Here is a 23422-nt window from a genome sequence, read left to right on the forward strand (position 1 = left end):
GTACCACCGGCCGGCCCCGACGGGGGGAGCCTCCGGGCCCTCCGCTTCCCCCCAGCGGGCCTCCCTCCCCTCCCCGACGGCGGCGACGCCGACGGGCTTTTTGTCCGCAGTCCGTCGAAGCGGCCTCCCGGGGCGAGGGCCCCGGGCGAGGCGGCGGAGGCGGGCTGGCGGCCCCTCCTCCGGCCGCGTTGGTCGCGTCCCACTTCCGGTGCGCCTCCCTTCGGGCCGGCGGGCCGTTGGCGGGGCCCCGCCGCCCTCGCCGCGGAGCCGAGCCGAGCCGGGGCCGGGCCGGAGCCTCGGGCCCGGGGCCCCGGGTGGCGTTAATGTTCGGGGCCGCCGGGCGCCAGACGATCGGAGCTCGGGCCGCGGGGAACAGCTGGTGGGTCCGCGGGGCCGGGGCGGGGGGCGGGGGGCGGGGAGGGGGGAGGGGGGCGGGGGGAGGGGCAGACCCGGCCGAGCCGCCCGGAGGATGCCGGGAAGCCGGGCCTGCCTTGACCAAAGTCATTCATTCAGTCGTCGGCACCTCATTCATTCATTCATTCATTCATTCATTCATTCGCGTTTATCGAGCGCCCGCCACTACCAAGGCTGGGGTTTGTTAAGCGCTTACTACGTGCACAGCACCGTTCTAAGCGCTCGGCCCCTTGTCAGCCCTGTGACTGTGGGCAAGTCACTTCTCTGGGCCTCCGTGACCTCATCTGTCAAATGGGGATGAAGACTGGGAGCCCCACGTGGGACAACCTGATGACCCTGAGTCTCCCCCAGCGCTTAGAACAGCGCTCTGCACATAGTAAGCGCTTAACAGATACCAACATTATTATTATTATCTGTAAAATGGGGATGAAGACTGTAAGCCCCACGTGGGACAACCTGATGACCCTGTGTCTGCCCCAGCGCTTAGAACAGTGCTCTGCACATAGTAAGCGCTTAACAAATAACATTATCATTATTATTATCTGTCAAATGGAGATGAAGACTGGGAGCCCCACGTGGGGCAACCTGATTCCCCTGGATCTCCCCCAGCGCTTAGAACAGCGCTCTGCACATAGTAAGCGCTTAACAGATACCAACATTATTATTATTATTATCTGTCAAATGGGGATGAAGGCTGTGAGCCCCACGTGGGGCAACCTGATTCCTCTGTATCTCCCCCAGCGCTTAGAACAGTGCTCTGCACATAGTAAGCGCTTAACAGATTCCAACATTATTATTATTATTACAGGTGGTCCCACGTGAGGCTCCCGGTCTTCATCCCCATTTGACAGATGAGGGCACTGAGGCCCAGAGAAGGGAAGGGACTTGGCCAGAGTCGTCCAGATGACAAGGGGCAGAGTCGGGATATTCATTCAATAGTATTTATTGAGCGCTTACTATGGGCAGAGCACTGGACTAAGCGCTTGGAACGGACAGATCCGCAACAGGTAGAGACAGCCCTTGCCCGTTGACGAGCTGACGGTCTTATCGGGGGAGACGGACGGACAAAAACAATAGCAATAAATAGAATCGAGGGGATGGACAGCTCATTAAAACAATAGCAAGCAATAGAATCGAGGGGATGGACAGCTCATAAAAACAATAGCAATCAGTAGAATCGAGGGGATGGACAGCTCATGAAAACAGTAGCAATAAATAGAATCGAGGGGATGGACAGCTCCCATAGCATAGCAATAAACAATAATAATGTTGGTATTTGTTAAGCGCTTACTTTGTGCGGAGCACTGTTCTACGCGCTGGGGGAGATACAAGGGAATCAGGTTGTCCCACATGAGGCTCACAGTCTTCATCCCCATTTTTCAGATGAGGTAACTGAGGCCCAGAGACGTTAAGTGACCTGCCCGCAGTCACACAGAGCCGGGATTCGAACCCATGACCTCTGACTCCCAAGCCCGGGCTCTTTCCCCCGAACCACGCTGCTTCCCTATATAGAATCAAGGTGAGGGACATCTCGTTAGCAGAATAAATAGGGTAATAAAAAATATATACAACTGAGTGGACGAGCGTATGTGCGGAGCGCTGTACTAAGCGCTCGGAATATACAGTTCGGCAACAGAGACCATCCCCGCCCCGTGACGGGCTGCCAGTCTAATCGGGGGAGAGAGATGGACAAGAACGAGGCGACGTCGTCACGATAAATAGAATCGAGAGGATGGACACCTCATTAACAAAATAAATAGGGTAATAAAAGTATAGACAAATGAGCACAGTGCTGAGGGGAAGGGAGGGGAGCAGAGGGAAAGGGCCTCTCACCTCCTCCAAGAGGCCTTCCCAGACTGAGCTCCCCTTTTCCCTCTGCTCCCTCAACCCCCCCCCCCTTCACCTCTCCGCGGCTAAACCCTCTTCTCTCCCCTTTCCCTCCGCTCCTCCCCCTCTCCCGTCCCCTCCCCTCAGCACCGTACTCGTCCGCTCGACTGTCTGTACCTTCATCGCCCTATTCATTTTGTCAGTGAGATGTACGTCACCCCGATTCTATTTATCTGCTATTGTTTTAATGAGACGTTCTTCCCCTCGACTCTATTTACTGCCATCGTTCTCGTCCGTCCGTCTCCCCCGACTAGACCGTAAGCCCGTCAGAGGGCAGGGACCGTCTCTATCTGTTACCGATCTGTCCGTTCCAAGCGCTTAGTACGGTGCTGTGCACCTAGTAAGCGCTCAGTAAATACTATTGAGTGAGTGAATCCCCTCAGCACTGTGCTCGTCCGCTCAAAACTGTCTATATCTTCATCACCCTATTTATTTTGTTAATGAGATGTACATCACCTTGATTCTATTTATCTGCTATTGTTTTAATGAGACGTTCTTCCCCTCGATTGTATTTATTGCCATCGTTCTCGTCCGTCCGTCTCCCCCGACTAGACCGTAAGCCCGTCAGAGGGCGGGGACTGTCTCTATCTGTTACCGATCTGTCCGTTCCAAGCGCTTAGTGCGGTGCTCTGCACATAGTAAGCGCTCAATAAATACTATTGAATGAATGAATGAATGAAAGGGAGCTAAGCTGAGGGGTGGGGAAGGGAGCAGAGAGGGAGCAGGGGCAGCTCAGTCTGAGAAGGCCTCTTGGACCCTGCCCTTTCCTTTCCTCTCCTCCCGCCCCCTTCGGCCTCGCCCGGCCCGGATTCAGTCGCCTCTGGCCGGCGCAGACCCTGTGCCCGACCCTCTGCTAAGCGCTCGATCCCTGTAGTCATTCCCAGCCCTGAGGTCCGAACCTGACGTTGCCTCGTTTCTGTTGATGACTCTCTCCCCCACTAGACTGGAAGCTCGTCGTGGGCAGGGAGTCTGTTCATTCTTATACTGTCATAGTGATAATAATTATGGTATCTGTTGAGCGCTTACTATGGGCAGGCGCTGTACTAAGCGCTTGATCCCTTTATACATCCCCAGCACTGAGGTCCGTACCCGGCATTGCTTAATTTCTCTTAATCTCGCTCTCCCCTTCTAGACTGGAAGCTCGTCGTGAGCAGGGAGTCTGTTCATTGTTGTATTGTCATAGTGATAATAATCCTGGTAACTGTTGAGCGCTTATTATGTGCCAGGCGCTGTACTAAGCGCTCGATCCCATTATTCACCCCCAGCCTCTCGGCCCTGAGGTCCGTATCCGTCATTGCTTTATTTCTGCTGATGACTCTCTCCCCCTCTAGACTGGAAGCTCGTCGTGGGCAGGGAGTATGTTCATTCCGGTAGTGTCGTAGTGATAATAATTATGGCATCTGTTAAGCGTTTACTATGTGCCGGGCGCTGTACTAAGCGCCCGATCCCTTTATTCATCCCCAGCACTGGGGTCCGTCCCTGGCATTGCTTTATTTCTGTTGATGTCTCTCTCCCCCTCTAGACTGGAAGCTCGTCGTGGGCAGGGAGTCTGTTTATTGTTATATTGTAATAGTAATAATAATTATGGTATCTGTTGAGCGCTTACTCTGTGCCAGACTCTGTACTAAGTGCTTGATCCCTTTATTCACCCCCAGGTCCATATCTGTCATTTCTTTATTTCTGTTAATGTGTCTCCCCCCTCTAGACCGGAAGCTCGTCGTGGGCAGGGAGCGTGTTCATTCTTATACTGTCATAGGGATAATAATTATGGTAACTGTGGAGCGCTCACTATGTGCCAGTCGCTGTACCAAGCGCTCGATCCCTTTATTCATCCCCAGCCCTGAGGTCCTCATCTGCCATTGCTTTATTTCCGTTGATGTCTCTCTCCCCCTCTAGACTTACAGCGTGCCAGGCACTGTACTAAGCTGTGGGGCCGACGCAAACCGGTCGCGTAGGACACGGTCGCTGTCCCGCGTGAGGCTCCGAATCGTCATCCCCATTTTACGGATGAGGAAACTGAGGCCCAGAGAAGCGAAGTGACTTGCCCAAGGTCACACAGCAGACGAGTAGCAGAGCCAGGACTAGAACCCGTGACCTTCTGACCCCCAGGCCCGAGCTCTATCCACCCTCCCACGCTGCTTCTCATTTAGTGGTCAGATACCACCGATGCACTTCGGCTTTCACATCCAGCGGTTACACTTCTGTACGTTTAGTCTCGCGTGCTCAACTGGTGGACCCCAGGCACATCCATGTAGCCACCTTTCTATTTTCCTCTTCCTCTCCTTTGTAATTTATTTGTGGGTCTCTCTCCCTCCACAAGATTGTAAGATCCTCAAGTTCTGTAGCGGTGTAGCTTCGCAGAAAGTGCACAGGACTGAGAAACTGAAGATTGGGCAAGTCACGTAACTTTACTGTGCCTCAGTATCCTCAAATGGGAATTAAATATCTGCTCTCCCACCCTCTTAGACCGCGAGCTCAAGGGACTAGATCTCTCTGATCATCTTGCATCTATCCTAGCCCTATGCCCGGTGCGAGGCACCTAAAAAGTGCTTAACAAACTCCACAATTATTTTTATTACTGATCCTTATGGTAATTTTCTCAAGTTTTTAGTATAGTGTTCTGCCCACGGTAGACCCCTAATAAATGCTGTTGTTTAACATAAGTGCCAGTGGCCGACTAGACCGTAAGCCCGTCACTGGGCAGGGACGGTCTCTATCTGTTGCCGAATTGTCCATTCCAAGCGCTCAGTCCAGTGCTCTGCACATAGTAAGCGCTCCATTCATTCATTCATTCAATAGTATTTATTGAGCGCTTACTATGTGCAGAGCACTGGACTGAGCGCTTGGAATGGACAGATCGGTAACAGATAGAGACAGGCCCTGCCCTTTGACGGGCTCACGGTCTAATCGGGGGAGATGGACAGTCAAGAACAATGGCAATAAATAGAATCAAGGGGATGAACAATAAATACTATTGAATGAATATCTCAATTTTAAGGCGCTCTGCGCAGGAATCAGGTCTGGTCTTTTTAATCACGATTTTGACATTGCCACATCTTTCGTTTTGTTGGGTAACCTGGGTGATTTTTCTTCTGGGCACTTAGTTAACGAAATGAACCTCTCCGAAGAGCTCAGGAACATCAGCTCGTTGCGGGCGGGGCACGTGTCTGTCTATCGTTACACTGCACTCTTTCAAGCGCTTAGGACAGGGCTCTGAAAATACGATTGAATGAATCGGCGGGCATCAGTAATATGCATGCAGGAGTTCCTGGATTTTGTCATAAATAACTTCAAATCTTCTGTGTGTTTGAAGTTGGGACTCATTAACTTGGTGTATGCTGCCTTCCTGCCCTAAATGACGTAGTCTGACCGTGACTTTCTTTTTCCTTTGTCTATCAAGTGTCAGTGGCCATCCACTTTAAAGTGTTTGACGGCAACCTCATTTGGCCTTCAAGGAATAGGTTCCCAGTGGGGCTTTCGCCGAATCGCCAAACTGAGAAGAAAAGTTCTCCTTTGTTACATGCTTGGTGCGAGAATAGAAGCGGTTTGTAGAAGCAGCAGCGTGGCTTAGTGGAAAGAACACGGGCTTGGGAGTCAGAGATCCCGGCTCTACTGTGTGTCTGCTCCGTGACCTTGGGCAAGTCATTTCACTTCTCTGTGCCTCAGTTACCTCATATGTAAAGTGGGGATGAAGCCACGGGGGAGAACCTGATTACCTCGTTATCTACCCCATCGTTTAGAACAGCGCCTGGCACATAGTAAGCACTTAACAAATAGCGACATTATTATTATTATTGTTAACTCTGGGTTGGATGCAATTAGTAGAGTTTTTGGTCCTGAAAAGCCAATGGATATTTATTCATTCATTCGATAGTATTTATTGAGCGCTTACTATGTGCAGAGCACTGTCCTGAGCGCTTGGAATGGACAGATCGGTAACTTGGAGATCTTCCAGTGAAAAGAAACCGGATGGTGGGCCAGAGAAACCGTGTCGTCTAGTGGAAAGAACAGGGGCCTGGAAGTCAGCAGACCTGGGTTCTTATCCCGGCTCCACCACTTTCCTGCTGGGTGGCCTTGGGCAAGTCACTTAACTTCTCTGTGCCTCAGTTCCCTAATCTGTAAAATGGGGTTTAAGACCGTGAGCCCCCTGTGGGACGGGGACTATCTCCGACCCGATTATCTACTGTCTATCCCGGAGCTCAGCCAAGTCCTTGACACAAAGTAAGCGCGTAACGTATATTATTAAAAAAAGGAATCTTCTTCCATTTGTCCCATACCTCTGGAATTAGTACTAATAGTAATGAATGCTATTTCAACTACCGCTTTCTTCTTCACCCGTGCAACTCTGCATCAGGAACAGACCGTAGAGTTTGCCACTGACCGTGATCATGATTCACATCCAGGGACAGTGCTTTTATGGGAGAAAGAATTAAACTCTAACACTTGGTAGAAAATCCTACCTAGCTCTTGCAGATTACATACCTGGTAAGAAATACAGCAGACCCACTGGGCTACGTGTCCGTTAGCCTTAAATCACTTGCTATTCACTGCATTTACCGAGCCCCCGTCGGTTGAATTTTTTGAGCGTTTACCGTGTGTAGAGCACTGCTAAGCGCCGGGGACAGTACGTTTGATAGACAGGTTCTCCGCCCTCAACGAGTTTACGGTCTAGAGGACCGTAGGCAAAGTCCTGTGATGATAATAGTGTCGGTATTTGTTAAGCGCTCACTATGTGCGGAGCACTGTTCTAAGCCCTGGGGTAGACACGGGGTAATCAGGTCGTCCCACGTGAGGCTCACGGTTAATCCCCATTTTACAGATGAGGTCACCGAGGCACAGAGAAGCGAAGTGACTCGCCCACGGTCACACGGCGGTCAAGTGGCAGAGCCGGGAGTCGAACCCGTGACCGATGACTCCGAAGCCCAGGCTCTTTCCACTGAGCCTGCACGTAGTAAGCGCCGTATAAATACTACTGAATAAAATGCAGGGGAAAGGTACCGGGAGGAAAGTTAAGACGTTGTCCCTAAAAGGCCCGGGAGGAGACACGGGAGTAACAAAAAACAAAACTACTAAATGAACAAAATAAAGTCAAAAAAATGAAGTGAGTGATTGAAAAAATTAGAACCGTGGTGCATTCCTGCCAAAGAAAGAATTTTCAGGTTCCTGAAGACCCTGGCAGGGCCAGCCCAGATCCAGCAATCACAACCTCACCTCACACTTGAGAAGCAGACAATTTCGTGGTGGGGGTGGAGAATGACAGATAGGCCCTATACCCTTGTGGGTGATCTCAATCATAGTTGCCGATTTCACTTCTGTCCAGAAAGGCCTGCTGCTCAGTGGCAAGAGCCCGGCCTTGGGAGGCAGAGGTCATGGGTCCTCACTCTAGGCTTCAAGGCCCTCCATCACCTTGCCCCTTCCTCCCTCTCCTCCCTTCTCTCTTTCCACCGCCCACCCCGCACGCTCCGCTCCTCCGCCGCCCACCTCCTCGCCGTCCCTCGGTCTCGCCCGTCCCGCCGTCGACCCCCGGGCCGCGTCCTCCCGCGGTCCCGGAACGCCCTCCCTCCTCGCCTCCGCCAAACTGATTCTCTTCCCCTCGTCGAAACCCTACTTAAAACTCACCTCCTCCGAGAGGCCTTCCCAGACTGAGCTCCTCTTCTCCCTCTACTCCCTCGACCACCCCCCCTCACCTCTCCGCAGCTTAATAACCCTCTTTTCCCCCCATTTCCCTCTGCTCCTCCCCCTCTCCCTTCCCATCCCCTCAGCACTGTATTCGTCTGGTCAACTGTATATATTTTCATTACCCTATTTATTTTGTTAATAATAATAATAATAATGTTGGTATTTGTTAAGCGCTTACTATGTGCCGAGCACTGTTCTGAGCGCTGGGGTAGACACAGGGGAATCTGGTTGTCCCACGTGGGGCTCACAGTCTTAATCCCCATTTTACAGATGAGGGAACTGAGGCACCGGGAAGCGAAGTGACTCGCCCAAAGTCACACAGCTGACAAGTGGCCGAGCTGGGATTTGAACCCGTGACCTCTGACTCCAAAGCCCGTGCTCTTTCCACTGAGCCACGCTGTTAATGACATGTACATCGCCTCGATTCTATTTAGTTGCCATTGTTTTCACGAGATGTTCTTCCCCTCGACTCTATCGCCATTGTTCTCGTCTGTCCGTCTCCCCCGATTAGACCGTGAGCCCGTCAAACGGCAGGGACCGTCTCTATCTGTTGCCGACTTGTTCATTCCAAGCGCTTAGTACAGTGCTCTGCACATAGTAAGCGCTCAATAAATACTATTGAATGAATGAATAAATGGGTTCGAATACCGACTCTGCCACTTGTCAGCTGTGTGACTGTGGGCGAGTCACTTCGCTTCTCTGGGCCTCAGTTCCCTCATCCGTAAAATGGGGATGAAGACCGTGAGCCTCACGTGGGGCGATCTGATGACCCCGTATCCCGCCCCAGCGCTTAGAACAGTGCTGTGCACATAGTAAGCGCTTAACAAATACCAACATCATTATTATGTATTCCTGAAAGAAATATAAGCAGTTCTACTTGAGTCTCTTTGGAAAACGTTCATTTCTTGCAGGTGGGCACATGATTCATAGGAGCAGTGGAAATTAAGGTCTCTTCAAAGCCTCCCCAGACTGCTTTGGCTTTCAGCCAGTACTTCATTCTATACTCAAATAATCTGATTGCAAGCTCTCGTCTAACATTTCGCCTCTACATTTGTACCGTTAAACAAAGACCCAACATAATTATCTCTCTAACTTGTCACATTCAGTGTTTGTAACTCTCAAGAGTTTCATGCCTTTGAGTAGTACCTCTGAAATTAAAATAGCATAACAACAGGTTGAAAACTGGGGTGAGTTAAGACATTTCCCTCTGCATTTAAGGAGTTCAGAAGCAATCTTGCTACAGATTTAGGAGTCGCAGCTTTGTTAATCCTCCGTGTAGAGTGTTTTTTTATTTCAAGTGTACAAAATAAGTGCCCTACTGACAAACCATAGTTCTGTCAGTGTAGTTATCACAATATTTATGTTTCTTTAGCAGTGAAGTAGCAGTTTTATTGTTAGCGAGAGGGAGCTTGTCATAATGTGTCCTATATTAACTTTACAGAAGACTTGTAAAATATGTATTTTGGGAATGTGAAAGGAAACACATCTACATGTCTTTTAGTGTAGTTACCAGTGGATTTTTTTTGAGACAGAAATTTGAGATGTAACTCCTATTACAGTTTGCATTTAGCTGCGTGTGTCTGTTTATGTCTACTCGCCATTGTCAACCTTTGAGTGACTGCCTTAGACAGAACTATTCTGGGTGGCTCAGGAACATTTGAGAGAAGTAAAAAAACAAAAACCTAGTCTCTGACTTCAAAAGTTTAAATCTTAAAATCCATGAAGATGAGTAGTCCAAAATCACCGAATGGACAATGTCAGTCAGAGCAGACAAACACACTGATTTGCAGGGTTAGTTTTTGGCCCTGCATTGAAGGAATTCCAAAGCAATCACTGGAAAAGTTCAGATACAGTGAACCATGTCAAAGCAGTTAAGTACGTTACGAATCAAGAGGTGTACGGGACCCTCCTCATCTTCAAAGCCGTTCTAAAAAGACACCTCCTTCAGGAAACATTCTGTGGCTAATCTACTGTCTGTCATGCCATCCTAACAATGAATTCTAAGGTGGCTATATTTAATTGTGGTATTAAGCCGAAATGCTGGGATCTGTATAAGATAGTCTGGTTAGGGACAGGCCCTGTACCACATGGGTTCATAGACTCAACGAGAAGGAGAACAACTGAATCCCCATTTTCAGTAAGGAAACTGACGCACAGAGACGTTGAATAACTTCCCTAAAGTCACACTGCAGATCGATGATGGAACCAGGATTAGAAAACCAGATCTTCTGACTCCCAGGTCTGCTCTTTCCACTGGACCCTGGTGCATTTCTAGCCTCGATGTTTCTTTTTTTATTTTTTTGCTTTAACTTTGAGTTTAAGGTGTATGTCGGGAGAGGTGGTGATATCTTCGAGGGCCGGAAGAGAGATGACAAAGCAGAGAAGAGGGTGGGGCTGGGGATAAAGATTTGGGAGTCGTCTGCCTAGAGGTGGTAGCTGAAACCATGAGAGAACGTGCCTCTCTGCAGAGTGAGTGGGAAGGAGGAAGAGATTAGAGGACCCAGAACTGAGCCTTGAGGACATTCCCCGTCAAAGGTGTAGGAGATGACGAAGCGCCAGCAAAACAGCGGTCCAAGAGGTAGGGAGAGAACCAGGAGAGAACCACGTTATAGCGGAGGAAAGGCCGAAAGGAGCGGTCAGCAGCGTCAAGGGCAGGTTGAGGCAGATCGGGACGGAGATGGGCCCCTAGATAGCGCCAGAGGATCCCCGGGAACGTTTCATAAGCGGTGCATCCTCGGTACTCTTCAGGCTAAAATGTTGTTTCAGGGTAAAATGCCGCCCTCTCATTCTTCCACATAAGTGCCAAGGCAAATGGAATAAATGAGATATTGATCCCGTGACGTTCACCTCTAACGACTTTATTTCAAGCAGGCCGATTGATGCAGATGTGACCTGAGAGACGCTGGTTAGGCAGGATGGCATTTACTGACTGTACTGTCGCCGGCCTGGCAATGGCGCCTGGGTAGGCCCAAACCTTTGGAGTTGCCCAAGCCATCTGGGAAACCACACTAATTTGGAGAGTGAACTCTTCTCTAGATGACTGCATATTTGACTCAGCTTTGGGCGTTCATTTTGAAAGCGACAGATGCTGATGTGTAGTTGCCCCGATAATCCCGTGAACACTTTGCTGTTTAGAATCTCGACTGAAAACCTGTGGGTTATTGGTCGATCAGCTTATTTCATTCGGGCCTATTCAGTAGGATCCAGATTACCCTGTATCTACCCCGGCGCTTCGAACAGTGCCCTGCACATAGTAAGCGCTTAACAAATACATTATTATATTTTTTGGCAAGTGTAAGATCCGCGGGGGGGGGGGGGTAGAAATGAAGTTACTGTAATTTTTTAATGATGTCTGGGAAGGATTTAAAAATTTAATTCAAAGTGGAGTTTCCCAAAATAAACACAGCTATTCGTCCGTAGTTACCTTAAAACGTTGAGCGAATCTTTCCAGATTTGAAGCTGAATATATGATCTTACTTTATGATCCCAAGGGCTTATTACAGGACTTTGCACACCGTGAGTGATCAGCAGATACCATCGATTTATCTAATGAAGGGAGAAAAAAGAAGGTGTGGAGGAAAAAGTAATTTCAAGCCCAACGGATAAAACATTCTCTTGTCTGTGCTTCAGGCAAGGATACAGTCCCAGATGATTAGATGTTACCAGCCTCGGAGGTATAGGAGGGTTAGAAATCGGAATAGTATCGTTCTGGTATACTTCCAAGCACCGGCGCTCAATAAACGCTCCAGTAAGGTCATTATGGGCAGGAATCGTGTCTGCTAATTCCATTGTACTCTACCTCTCCCAAGCCCTCAGAAGAGTGCTCTGCACATAGTAAGTGCTCAGTAAATACCATTGATTGATGATGCCGATGAGCTGGGTGAAGAGGAAAGTGTAGATGAGACTGGACTGCTTTACGCAGGAGGCGAGAAAGCAAGGGGCAGGAAGAGAGCCTTAGAGCGAACGAGAATTCTGAGCAGGTCTCTTTCATGTTATAACCTGAGTTGATTTGGTTTTGTGTAAGGAGGCGGGAGAGAAAACAGGGCATAATAGGGGTGAAATTCCCAAAATCGACGCCCTAATTATTCAGTAATCAGTAGCTCATTGGTAGAATCTGTTGGGTTGTATGTTTTATTGTGCAGTGCCCATATTGCTTTTGAAAAGTCTCATTTGTTGGTTTGTGATTTATCATCAGTCCAGTTTTGAATACAAGGGTGGGGTAGAGAAGCAGTGTTGCCTAGTGGAAAGAGCATGGATCTGGTTCTAATCCCGGCTCGGCCAATTGCTTGCTGGGTGACCTTGGGCAAGTCACTTAGCGCTCTGCTTACAGGCAAATCGTGGTATGTGTTAAGCGCTTACTGTGTGCCGGGCACCGTACTCAGCGCTGACGTGGATACTGGCAAATCAGGTTGGTCTCGGTCCCTGTCCCACATGGGCCTCGATCCCCGTCTTACAGATGAGGGAACTGTGGCACAGAGAAGTGAAGTGACTTGCCCAAGATCGCACAGCAGACGCGTGGCAGAGTCTGGATTAGAACGCATGACCTTCCGACTCCCAGGCTCGTGCTCTATCAACCACGCCACGCTGCTGCTTTAATTAAATCCTACTCCCTCCTTCTTAGACTGTGAGCCCCAGGTGGGACGGAGACTCTGTCCAACCTAATAAACCTCAATCTACCCCAGCACTTAGAACAGTGCTTGACGCGTAGTAAGTGCTTAACACGCGCCATTGAAAGAAAATGGGAAAAGCGGCCGGGGAGATAAAAAAAATAATTAACGTCGATTCGCTTCACTTCGAATCCTCTTTCTCCTCTTCTGACAAATACAGGCATTTCAGTCGAACAATGGAGGAACTGGTTCATGATCTCGTCTCAGCACTGGAGGAAAGTTCAGAACAAGCCAGAGGGGGATTTGCAGACACCGGAGACCATTCTCGCAGTGTTTCCTGTCTTTTGAAACGCCAGGCGAGGAAACGGAGAGGGAGAAAGAGACGATCTTATAACACCCATCACCCCTGGGAGACAGGCCACTGTTTAAGCGACGGTTCCGATTCCAGCTTGGAAGAACCGAGCAAGGATTATCGAGAGAGCCACGGTAATAATAAAAAAGACCACAGTGACTCAGATGACCAGATGTTAGTGGCAAAGCGCAGGCCTTCGTCAAACCTGAATAACGCTCGAGGCAAGAGACCCTTGTGGCACGAGTCCGAGCTCGCTGTGGACAACTTAGGGAACAGAACTCTACGAAGGAGGAGAAAAGTAAAACGCATGGCGATAGATCTGCCGTCGGAGGCCTCTAACACGCTGACGCTGAGTCAGCAACATGACAACGGCAGAGATCAGGAAATGGACAATGACAGTAAATCGTACCAACATCAAGAGTTTATCAAGAGCAAAGTGAAGAAAAGGAAACTGGCCCCGGCGAAACCAGGAGTGGAGATCCTGGATGAGGGAGTCGTCATAGAAAATGAAGAAGTGACCCAGACCAGTAAGGACAAAATGGAATATGAAGAGCAGAAAGGCTCAGATGAGAACATGAGCGAAAGGTGGTTCGTTTTTTTCCTTTCTTAAGATAGAAGGGTTAGCATTATTTAACTGCAATGTCTAGGACTGTGTTTTATATTTCATAGCATCTTGTCGTCGTTTTTTTTTAAATTCCCTCTAGTCATCTTGCAGTGACATATGCTGTTCGTTTGACCTAACCGGTTATCCCATCTCACCGATCGTACAGAATCGTTCGTGTGCTGGGTGTTCATATGTGCAATGATCAAAAAGTGATTGTACGTAGAAAAGATAAGTTGTACAGTTTGCATTTCTAGCATATTGGGGAAATTTGGGAATTTCTGAAAAGGTTCAGAGTGCAGAGTTTGAATAAAAACCGGCAGCGTTAACTAAGTTAGGTGTAGACCTAGGTTGGTGTGGGCGGATCACTTTATTCGCCTACCCGGGTAACCTCTAGGCTTCAGTGCTTCGATTGTACTTGTTCATCAGAAGGTTCCCATCGGTTCGAATCACCCGGTGGTTAGACAGCCTTCATTCGCCTGGGATAGATGCATAAAACCCTGTGGGTTGCAAGGAACACCGATCATTTGTGAAATGCAAAAACCGATTTGCGGTATGGGAACACCTGAGCTGGCCGTTAGAAAAATGGGGGAACGGTGACCCTTTGGCAGTTAGTTTCGTCTCTCCATTCCAGGCAGCCGGTCTACCACAATGGTAATGTTGTTTCCAAAGTACTCTTTCGCCAATATAGAAAAGTAAGTCATCGTTTTCCCATCACGTAGAAGTGATCTGACCCGCAAGACTCAGAGCGCTTGTTCATATTCGTCTTGCCCAGTGTATGTCTCAGAGCTGAATGTGGAACTTACTAGCTGGCGCGAAGCTTTGGAATTTACTTACCGCTTTGGAGAGCAAAGGATGTTTCAACTGGTAGGAGTTAAACCGAAGCTCCCTACACAGATGTAATCGGTTCTCTACCATCTCTGGTTCGCTACATTTAAAAACAATAATAACGATGATGTCAAGCGCCTACTGTGTGCCGAGCACTGTTCCAAGCGCTGGGGTAGATACGGGGTGATCGGGTTATCCCACGTGAGACTCACAGTCTTCATCCCCATTTTACAGATGAGGGAACTGAGGCACCGAGAAGTCAAGTGACTTGCCCGAAGTCACTCAGCTGACAGGTGGCGGAGCCGGGATTAGAACCCATGACCTCTGACTCCTAAGCCCGGGCTCTTTCCACCGACCCGCGCTGCTTCAGGAAAAGAATGGAAAGTTATTTTGTTACCGCAGGGTGTATTTTACGCTTTCCGGTTCATCTCTTTGGGAAGGGAATCCCCCGCATTAATCAGGAATATAACTTTAATGCTTGAAATGCCCCTCCTCTCCCTGGACAAGGCTAATGTAGCAGGAAAAAAAAATCCTGTGGGTTATCCATCGTATTGCCCTTTCGTTATTTCTAGGAGAGGAAAAGCAGAGGTGATGTATACAGACAGTTATTCAGGGGCTTCTCTGTTTTGTTGAACGAATCTGCTCCATATTTTAATGGTATTTGTTAAGCGCTTACTGTGTATCAAATACAGTTCTAATTGTTGGGGTAGGGACAAATTAATTGCGGCAGACACAGTCCCTGTCCCACACGGGGCTCACAGTCCAAGTAGGAGGGCGAAGAGGTATCCCCTCTGTCCAGTTGAGGAAACCGAGGCAAAGAGAAGTTAAGCGAATTGGCGAGTCTGAGAGTCAGAGAACCTGGGTTCTGATCCTGACTCTGCCAGTTTCTTGCTGTGTGTCCTTGGACGGGTCACTTAACCTCTGTGTCTCAGTTCTCTTCCCCCTCCTATTTAGATTGTGAGCCCCATGTGGGACAGGGACTGCATCCAACCTAATTAACTTGGATCTACCCGAGCGCTTAGAGCGGTGTTTGATACGTAGTGAGTGCGTAACAAATACCACTCCCCCCCCCCCGCCCCCCCAGAAAACTAAGGAACAAATAGGAAGGGGTATCATCTCAGAAGGAACAAAACTCCGGCAAGAACAAGAAGAAAGATGGAAGGAGCACTGTCATTTCAATATTTTAAATATTGGCAAAATATCTGCTAAAATGAGCCAATTAACAAAAGCGCTGGGTTTAATATAAACTGAGCCACACATTTCTCAGTGAATCTGACTGTGTAGCCAGTAGTCATTCATCCCACATCAGCATTAAATAATAGTTTAGTGTCTGTCTCCCTTTCTAGACGGACACCTCCTTGAGGGCAGGTGACCGTGCCAGCTGTTATATGCGGTCACCTCCTGGGGAGCAGGTCAACTATTATATTCTTCCAAGTGCAGAAGCTCCCAACAGGCCCTACTGATTAAGCTTGCTTACGACTACGGGAATTAATTAGACGCAGCGCAAAGCGAGTTAAAGACCCTGCAGAGAAGACTGTATCGATGCCCAAATTTTTATAGGGGCTAGGGCTAGAGCAAGGTGTTTAAACCGCAGCCCGTGGATTTAGTTGGGACTCGAACGTCGTCGATGGAGTAGAGGGTGGGTGGGGGGGGGGGGATTAGAGCCCGAGCCCCCTGCCCCAGGAACCGGGGTGCGTGGCAGCCGTGAGACCTTTAGCCGAGGTGCTCAGCCATCTCTTACCGAGACCCGCTAACATTTGCTTTTCGTCCTCAAAGCCCCCCCGCTTTGTGGTGGGCCTGGGGAGGGGGACGCCCACAGAAGGCAGCAGCCCAGCACCGGGAGCATTGTGGAGCACAGCAGGAAGGAGAAGCAGCAGCGGTACCAGTGGGAGAAACCGAGGCTCAAAAGACACAGCCTCCCCGGCCCCCCCACCCCTTTTGCCGTCAGGCACGCTGGAGAAGCTCAAACGTCGTCGGCAGGCGGTGGAAGCAACGTGACCTAGTGAGTGGAAAGAGCCCAGGCCTGGAAGTCAGAGGACCCGAGTTCTAATCCCGGCTCTGCCACTGGCCCGCTGGGTGACCTTGGACAAGTCACTTCACTTCCTCTGTGCCGCAGTTAGCCCTTCTGTAAAATGGGGATTGAACCCTGCTCCCTCCTACTTAGCCCGTGAGCCCCAGGTGGGGCGGGGACCGGGTCCAACCTGATTAACTTGAATCTACCCCTGTGCTAAGAATAGTTCTTGGCACGTAGTGAGCACTTATTGTTATATTATGATTGTGGTGCTCATATTATTATTATGAGTACTATCGGACGCCGCCTCGACCACGGCCTCCCTCACCTGCTGCTGCCCCTCACGGTTATGCTGCCGTTCCATCCCGCTGTGGTGAGCTGCTGCTCTTCGCCGATGTGTTTCCAGCCCCAGCTTCCCTCCACGCCCTTCAGAACAGTAGCTCAGGGAAGACTCACGGCAGGGAGCCGTACGATATCCCCAGTACCGAAGCCACGGCACCAGTCTAGCCCAGATGAGGCAAATGGCAGCAAAACACAGGAGTGGCCGGGCGCGGAGTTGGGTGTGGTGAGTAGCCGAGGTGGGAATGTGAGCTCCTCAAGTGATATTGAGTCTCTGCTATGTGCTAAGTCTGAGAGCCCTTTGTGGGCAGGGAGCGACTCTCTATTGCTGCATTGTACTTTCCAAGTGCTTAGTGCAGTGCTCTGCACCCAGGAAGCGCTCAATAAATACGAATGAATGAATGAAAGTAGAAGAGAGGATCAGATGAGGCTCTGTGTGTGTTTCTGTGTGTCTCTATCAACTGCCAAATAGTATTTGAATGCCTTCTGTGTGCAGAGTGCTCTACAGACCCTTTGGCAACACGGGTCTCTTTGTCTCTCCCCTCCTGCCTGTTTTGTCTCTGCACCTTAGCGGCTCCTCTCGATATCCCACTTTGCTCTTGAAAATGGGATGACTTTACTCGGTGTGCTTAGGTGAGTTTCTCCCACTCTCCCTCTGCCTCGCTCTCCCCCACTTCAATACCAATCAACCCGAACCACTTATTGAGCACTTACTCTGTGCAGAGCACCGTACGAAGCGCTTGGAAGAGTACAGTATGACGGAGTCGGTAGACACGTTCCCTCCTGGCGGTCTAGAGAGGGAGGCAAACTTTAAAATAAATTACGGACCCGTACGTGAGTGCTGGGGGGTGAATAAGAGTACAGATCTAAGAATAAGGGCCACACGTCCAATCCCTGCCCCCTCTACAGCTAGGGGAGGTAGGTGTCTGTTTACTGTTATATTGTACTCTCCCAAACACGCAGTACAGTGTCTTGCACACGGTAAAGCACTCAATAAAGAGGATTGAACGACCCAGGGGCCACGAAGCAGGGCTCAGATGAGATCCTTGTGCTAAAGCGTTTGACTGAATCTGTGTTATCCCGCGATCGTACCGTAAAAATACTCCCGGTAATACGTAGGCTTTACGGATGCATTTTTAGTTGGCTGTAGCAAATGTTGAATAAATCTGGAAAGCTAAGCAGAGATATCTAGAAGTTGGTCTTTAGACTTAGGCGATACTGGATTGGCTATCAGGTGAAGAATTTTAATTTCACATCTATGGTTCTGGTAATTTATCAGCCGCCAAGGTATGAAGCAACTGCACTGAATAAATGTAGCCTTCCTTGAAGCTTTTTTTTTTGGGCGGAGTCATTTTAAGTTTCGTGACTGATCAATGTAAAAAAAAAAAAAAGAGTATAGTAATTCTATATTTTAATGCCAGAGAACATTTTTCAGCTTGAAAGCAGCTTTCCCAAAGAAAACCTTTTGTCGTATAACCTTATCTTGTGATATTTTTAACCTCATAGATATCTGTGTTCTCCAAAGGAACATAACTTCCATTAGCACCAATGGAAATGACTTGTGAACATCAAGGAAACAGCACGTATTGCTGTAATTTATATGTTAAATTTTCCTCCGTATAGTATCTGCGTAGTTTGTGTTTTAAGGTACCTCTAGAACTCGCATGAGAGTAATGGGAACCTTTGTTCTTTTTTTTATTTCTGTCATCTTATTCGTCATATTCATTTTTCTCAGGGTGACCTTAACTTTGATTTAATGGATTGTCATTGTTGTAAACTTTTTTCTTCCTTGCCAGGCAATAGAGTTGTAGTGAATTCTTAAGCGCTATATTTTCCAGAATATTTGCAAATGTTGTTATGAAAAGTAATTCCATCTCCAGGCCTTTTGTATTTCATGTGCCGAAGAAAGGCTTAGACTGCTTTTGATTGAGATTTTTCCCATTTTACTGAGCAGTGGTGTTCCGGGATCAAGCTGAATTGCACAGCATAAGAAAGGAGCAGTGAGCATTTGATGGCAGCAGATAATAAAATGCATCAATTGTGTCAGCACCTCGATGCAGTCACATCTGGCTTACTGTCAGGGTCCCATTAGATTCCTGTGGTTTTATGTGCCAAAAATAATACGCTCTGTAGTTAATGGAACCAGGATATTTGCAGTTTGATTAAAAAAAAATCATCTTATTTTCTTTCAGATCTTTGTCAGGCTCAAGTTCCATCTGAGCCCAGCCTTGTCTCTTTAAAATTTTACGACTGAGAGATCAATTGTTCTTTTGATCTGTTTCTCTTTTTTTTTTTTTTTTTTGTCCTTATTACAGCGAATCCAGCAGCCTCAGCAGTACTGATGCTGGTTTGTTTACCAATGATGAAGGAAGACAAGGTACTGAAATGCCTTTCTCTCCCCCTCCCTCCCACCCCCTTCCTTTTTTTGGACAAACTTCTTCATTGTAAGTTCTGTTCAGTACAAGTTATTTGGTAGATTGGTGACCGTAATCCATTTACTTTTAAACATGTGTCTTTATGGGCTGGGGTTTGGCTTTGCTGCCAGTCTTTTACATGCTAACGAAGGTGTCCTGTCTTCATGACCTGAAGTAATTAAATCCCCTGATTATCTCCAAAAGCTAGTATGTGAAGCTTATAATATTAGGAAGGATTATCTTTCTGGAGACGAGCGTTCAAAAAGCTTTCGTACCTCAGCCTTTTCAATTCTGTGCCTCTTTTGACAAGTTCACAAGAGACTGGTTCTCGTTCTCTGATTACGAATGTCTTTAAAATGTTAAGCAATAATAAGATTGGATTTGCAAGTAATTTGTCATTTTTATTCAGCTGTGACATTTATTCCTCCTATCCATTTTAGGGGTAATTAAATTATTTGCACGAATCCCAAATTGTAAACTGTGAAACGGAGATAAGGTGTCAGGTAGTTACTGTTTGCACTTCTCCTCTATTTTTGATTTTCTTACACCTTACCTCCTTAAGACTTTTCCACAAGTCCACTTTTTTTTTTTTTTTTTTAACAGAGTTGGAATTACGCCCTTCTCTTCAATGCATTAGGGTTTATAGGCTTTTCTCCTTTATATTCCTATATTTTGGTCACTTTTTTTTGCTTTTGCAAACCCATGAACGGTAAGGATTTCATCACCACCATTAAAAGAGGGTTAGACTCTTACCTTCTCAACTGGGAGCTCGTTATGGGCAGGGAACATGTCTACCAACTCTCTTGTATTCTACTCTTCCAAGTTTCTTAGTACATTTCTCTGCCCACAGTAAGCGCTCAATAAATACCATCGATCGACTGATTGCCACGCCCAGGCTCCGTGTTTTATTCTTTCCACCAGAGTCGAGGTCCCTTCAGGAGTAACATGGGGAACAACCCGGAACAAGTCCTTTTTTTAACATTAGGTTGAGTTCTTTGCTTCTTGCCAAAAGACCTTTCATAACAATTCCCCAGAAAGCTCCTTTGAATGGACAAGTACTAGAGAAGAACATAAATAATGACATTAATGGTCCAACCAGCCAGGAATGTGTCTCTTTTGGGGTTTTAAGATGCTTGGATTACTTGTGATTACAGATAGGATATATCATCTACCATCTTTGACTTTCCTTCCACTAACTCACTGTGAATATTTCCTATCAATCAATCCATCGTGTTTTTTGAGCACTCACTACGGGCAACGCACTGTACTAAGCGCTTGGGAGAGTACAGTACAACAGAATTAGCAGACACGTTCTCCTGCCCGTAGCGAGCTTACAGGCTATAGGGAGAGACAGACATTAACCCAAGCTGCTTTAGAACCTGCCGGTATTTTCGGCCTGTACAATTTATCCACGTGGCTACTAGTTCCTACTGAAGAAATACTCACCTTCAAGCTTCAGTGGGTGCTACCTCATTCCGTACATAGGATTTGGTGAACAACTGTTCTCCGTCACGCCCGTTATGATTTTATGGACTTCAATCGTGTCTCTTCTCAACCTGCTTCTTTCCAGACAGGAGTCCTAATCTTTTGCCATGAATCGACATTCAGAAACCTCTCCATTCCTCCAGTTATCTTGCTTGCTCTTCACCGTACTTCCTCCAGTGCAGCTATTTCCTTCGTCATCCCGTCCTTTCCTTCCAACTGTATTGGTGACCTGCATGTGTTCCTACAGGGGCGAGTTTTCCGTAGTATATGAAGTGAAAGACAGTGCCTCTTGTAGTGAAAGAATATCCTCTTTCTGAGAATACCCAGCACTGGTTTGACTCTTGGTTGGGTCAGCACCTTGAATTCGTGAGTTGAAGGACAACATCCCTTCAATTCCTATAATCCTATAATTCCAACACCCTGGAATTATACTTGTAAGGCGGATCATGTTTTACTACTTGAGTTACCTTGCACTTGTTGTCAGTGAAGCTCATCTTTTACTTTCCAACCCTGTCACTCATCTTTATGAGGTTTCTTGCAGTTTGTCCCCACCTGCAGAAGTAATTGTTGCCATCAACAACATGGATCTATCCCTGGCACTCCTTCATCCGGCTCCATTAGGAAGATAGTAAACAGAATGGAACCTAGCACCACAATTCCTGGTGTCCACCACTGTTTACACTTCTCCAACCCAAGGATTTGCTATCGAATGTAGTCCTCTAATAACACGGGAGACGTGTTCTTGCAAAATAGCGTCTTACAGAAAACCCATGCTGTAGCACTCTCCCACGATCCAATATAACGCCTGTCGGCCCTTTCTTCTAACACCATGGTGCGCTGTATTCAAACTGACTTTGGTTGTCGGATGAACATTCCCTCGTTCTATAGTATTCTAACCAAAACTCATGGTGACATACATATTTAGGCAAAGCTGAATGTAACCTTATCCTTTGGTTTCTAACCATGACAGAAAACTCCGTCCCCCAACCCCCCAATTTTGTGATTACTTTATTCTTTTGAGGTGTTAGATAAGAGGTAGAACCTTATTTTATGATTTGTTTTGTAAATTGAAACATAGTTCATGATAACTGATAAATAGTAAAAATGCACCAGATCATTACAAAGATCAAGCCCATATAATGTCACTGAAATACTATTTTTTCATATAGTGGATTGAGGAGAATTGCCTAGTGAAGTTTTCGAATGTATTAATCGGTTGCTTTCATTGAAATATACAGCTAAAATTTGCATCACTTTCTTAGGACTAAAGTAAGATAGGGTTTGGTATACTTTGTACTGTTTGTATTTGAAGAAACAGAATTTCTAATCATTATCTACATTTTAAACCTTTTTAAGCTTTTTGTCATTGCCTTTCATTTTCTGTTATTTTCACCTCTTTTCAAATTACTCTTGTAAAAACTGCCCCTTTGTTACCTAAATCTGGAATCTTAAGCAATATATATTTAAAGAAATTTTCCATAAGTAATTTTAAAGCGAAATTTAAGGTGAAATTGTTTTATACATGAAAAAGATTTGGAGTGAATGTAAAAATGTATGTTATTTGGATTACAGTTCAGAAGAACCAGGAATCCAATGGCAAAAAGTTTGAGGCTTCTGTCTATCTGAGGCTGACTTTAATTTCATTTTAACAATATAGTCAGGACGATAATTATAGCAACCATGTTCTCTTCACCCCCTCGCCCCATTTCAGAATTCATACCTTTTGAAACAACTCCACTGAACTGAAAACTATAAAAAGTTGTCGCTAAAAAAAATCAACCTTGATTTTAAATCATCAGAGCATTATCCTCAAGTGAAATTTAGTCTTTACTTGCATATTTCCCATTCTTCTTTGAAATGCATTTTCCTGGCAGCTTGTGTTTAAAATTGCGTAGTTTACGAGAGAACAGGCTAATGCCTCACATTTTGCCCACGGTACTGTCACTTTTCATTTGAAATCAACTTTTTCAAAACTATTTTTAATGAACTTAATCAGATTAATTTCATTGAGTCACATCTGCTCCTGATTGTTTTCCCCTTTTTACGTTCCATACAAATCATGAAATTAAACTAATTATATACCATTATTAGCTGCAAAGAGCAGGTTTCACAGTTTTATACCTTTCACTTCCCTTCCCAAGGATAGGAAACCTTGTTTTTTGTTAATGTGGAAAATGTAGCAACTTAAATGGACTTCCCTAGAGTTATCGTCAAAGATTACCAGTTTATTATTGTTGTTTGTGTCGCTAAATTGGTTCTAAAACATTACGTTTTATGTGCTCTTATTGATGGCATGCTTGTCAGACTATTAGAGACCATTGTTAGGGTGTGGAGGAAGAGCAGTTCGTGCTATAAGGATAATGGCAATCACTTTCTCCGTGTGCCTTCTGAGGATGATAAACTTCCAATCTTTTGGGGGGATTATTGTATTTTCACAGGTGATGATGAGCAGAGCGACTGGTTCTACGAAAAAGAATCTGGCGGGGCCTGTGGCATCACTGGAGTGGTCCCCTGGTGGGAGCAGGAAGATCCCTCAGAACTGGATAAAGAACTGCCAGATCCGGTCTTTGAGAGTATCTTAAGTGGCTCTTTTCCGCTAATGACACACTCTGGCAGAAGAGGTCAGTAGCTCTCAAGGTGCAGGAGGTAGGGAGGGTGAATGAATAAATGACTCGACAGGCAATGTGTGCTCATGAGAAGTAGGCATCAAGGAAATCCACTGCTAATTTCCAAACCTCGTTTTAGCCAAATCTCTCTCTTCTGTTTTTTAATAATAAATAGCAGCGTGATTTGCTTTTGCTGAAC

The 23422-nt window shown here is 46.9% G+C and overlaps 1 protein-coding gene across 8 annotated transcripts in view; it reads left to right on the forward strand.

Moving 5' to 3' along the window:
• The first annotated feature begins 273 nt into the window (after window positions 1-273).
• Window positions 274-23422, forward strand: part of GPATCH2 (G-patch domain containing 2) — a 112602-nt gene continuing 89453 nt past the window's right edge. For all 8 annotated transcript variants that reach the window (XR_003753658.2, XM_029047061.2, XM_029047062.2 and 5 more), the window contains exons 1-4: window positions 274-379; window positions 12808-13524; window positions 19034-19095; window positions 23056-23238. Coding sequence is in view for 7 of the 8 variants with exons in the window: in XM_029047061.2 (XP_028902894.1) it covers window positions 324-379; window positions 12808-13524; window positions 19034-19095; window positions 23056-23238 (1018 nt within the window). In the remaining variant the exon portion in view is untranslated. The remainder of the gene's footprint in view (window positions 380-12807; window positions 13525-19033; window positions 19096-23055; window positions 23239-23422) is intronic.

Source organism: Ornithorhynchus anatinus, chromosome 19 (assembly GCF_004115215.2).
Source record: "Ornithorhynchus anatinus isolate Pmale09 chromosome 19, mOrnAna1.pri.v4, whole genome shotgun sequence".
Lineage (NCBI taxonomy): Eukaryota > Metazoa > Chordata > Mammalia > Monotremata > Ornithorhynchidae > Ornithorhynchus > Ornithorhynchus anatinus.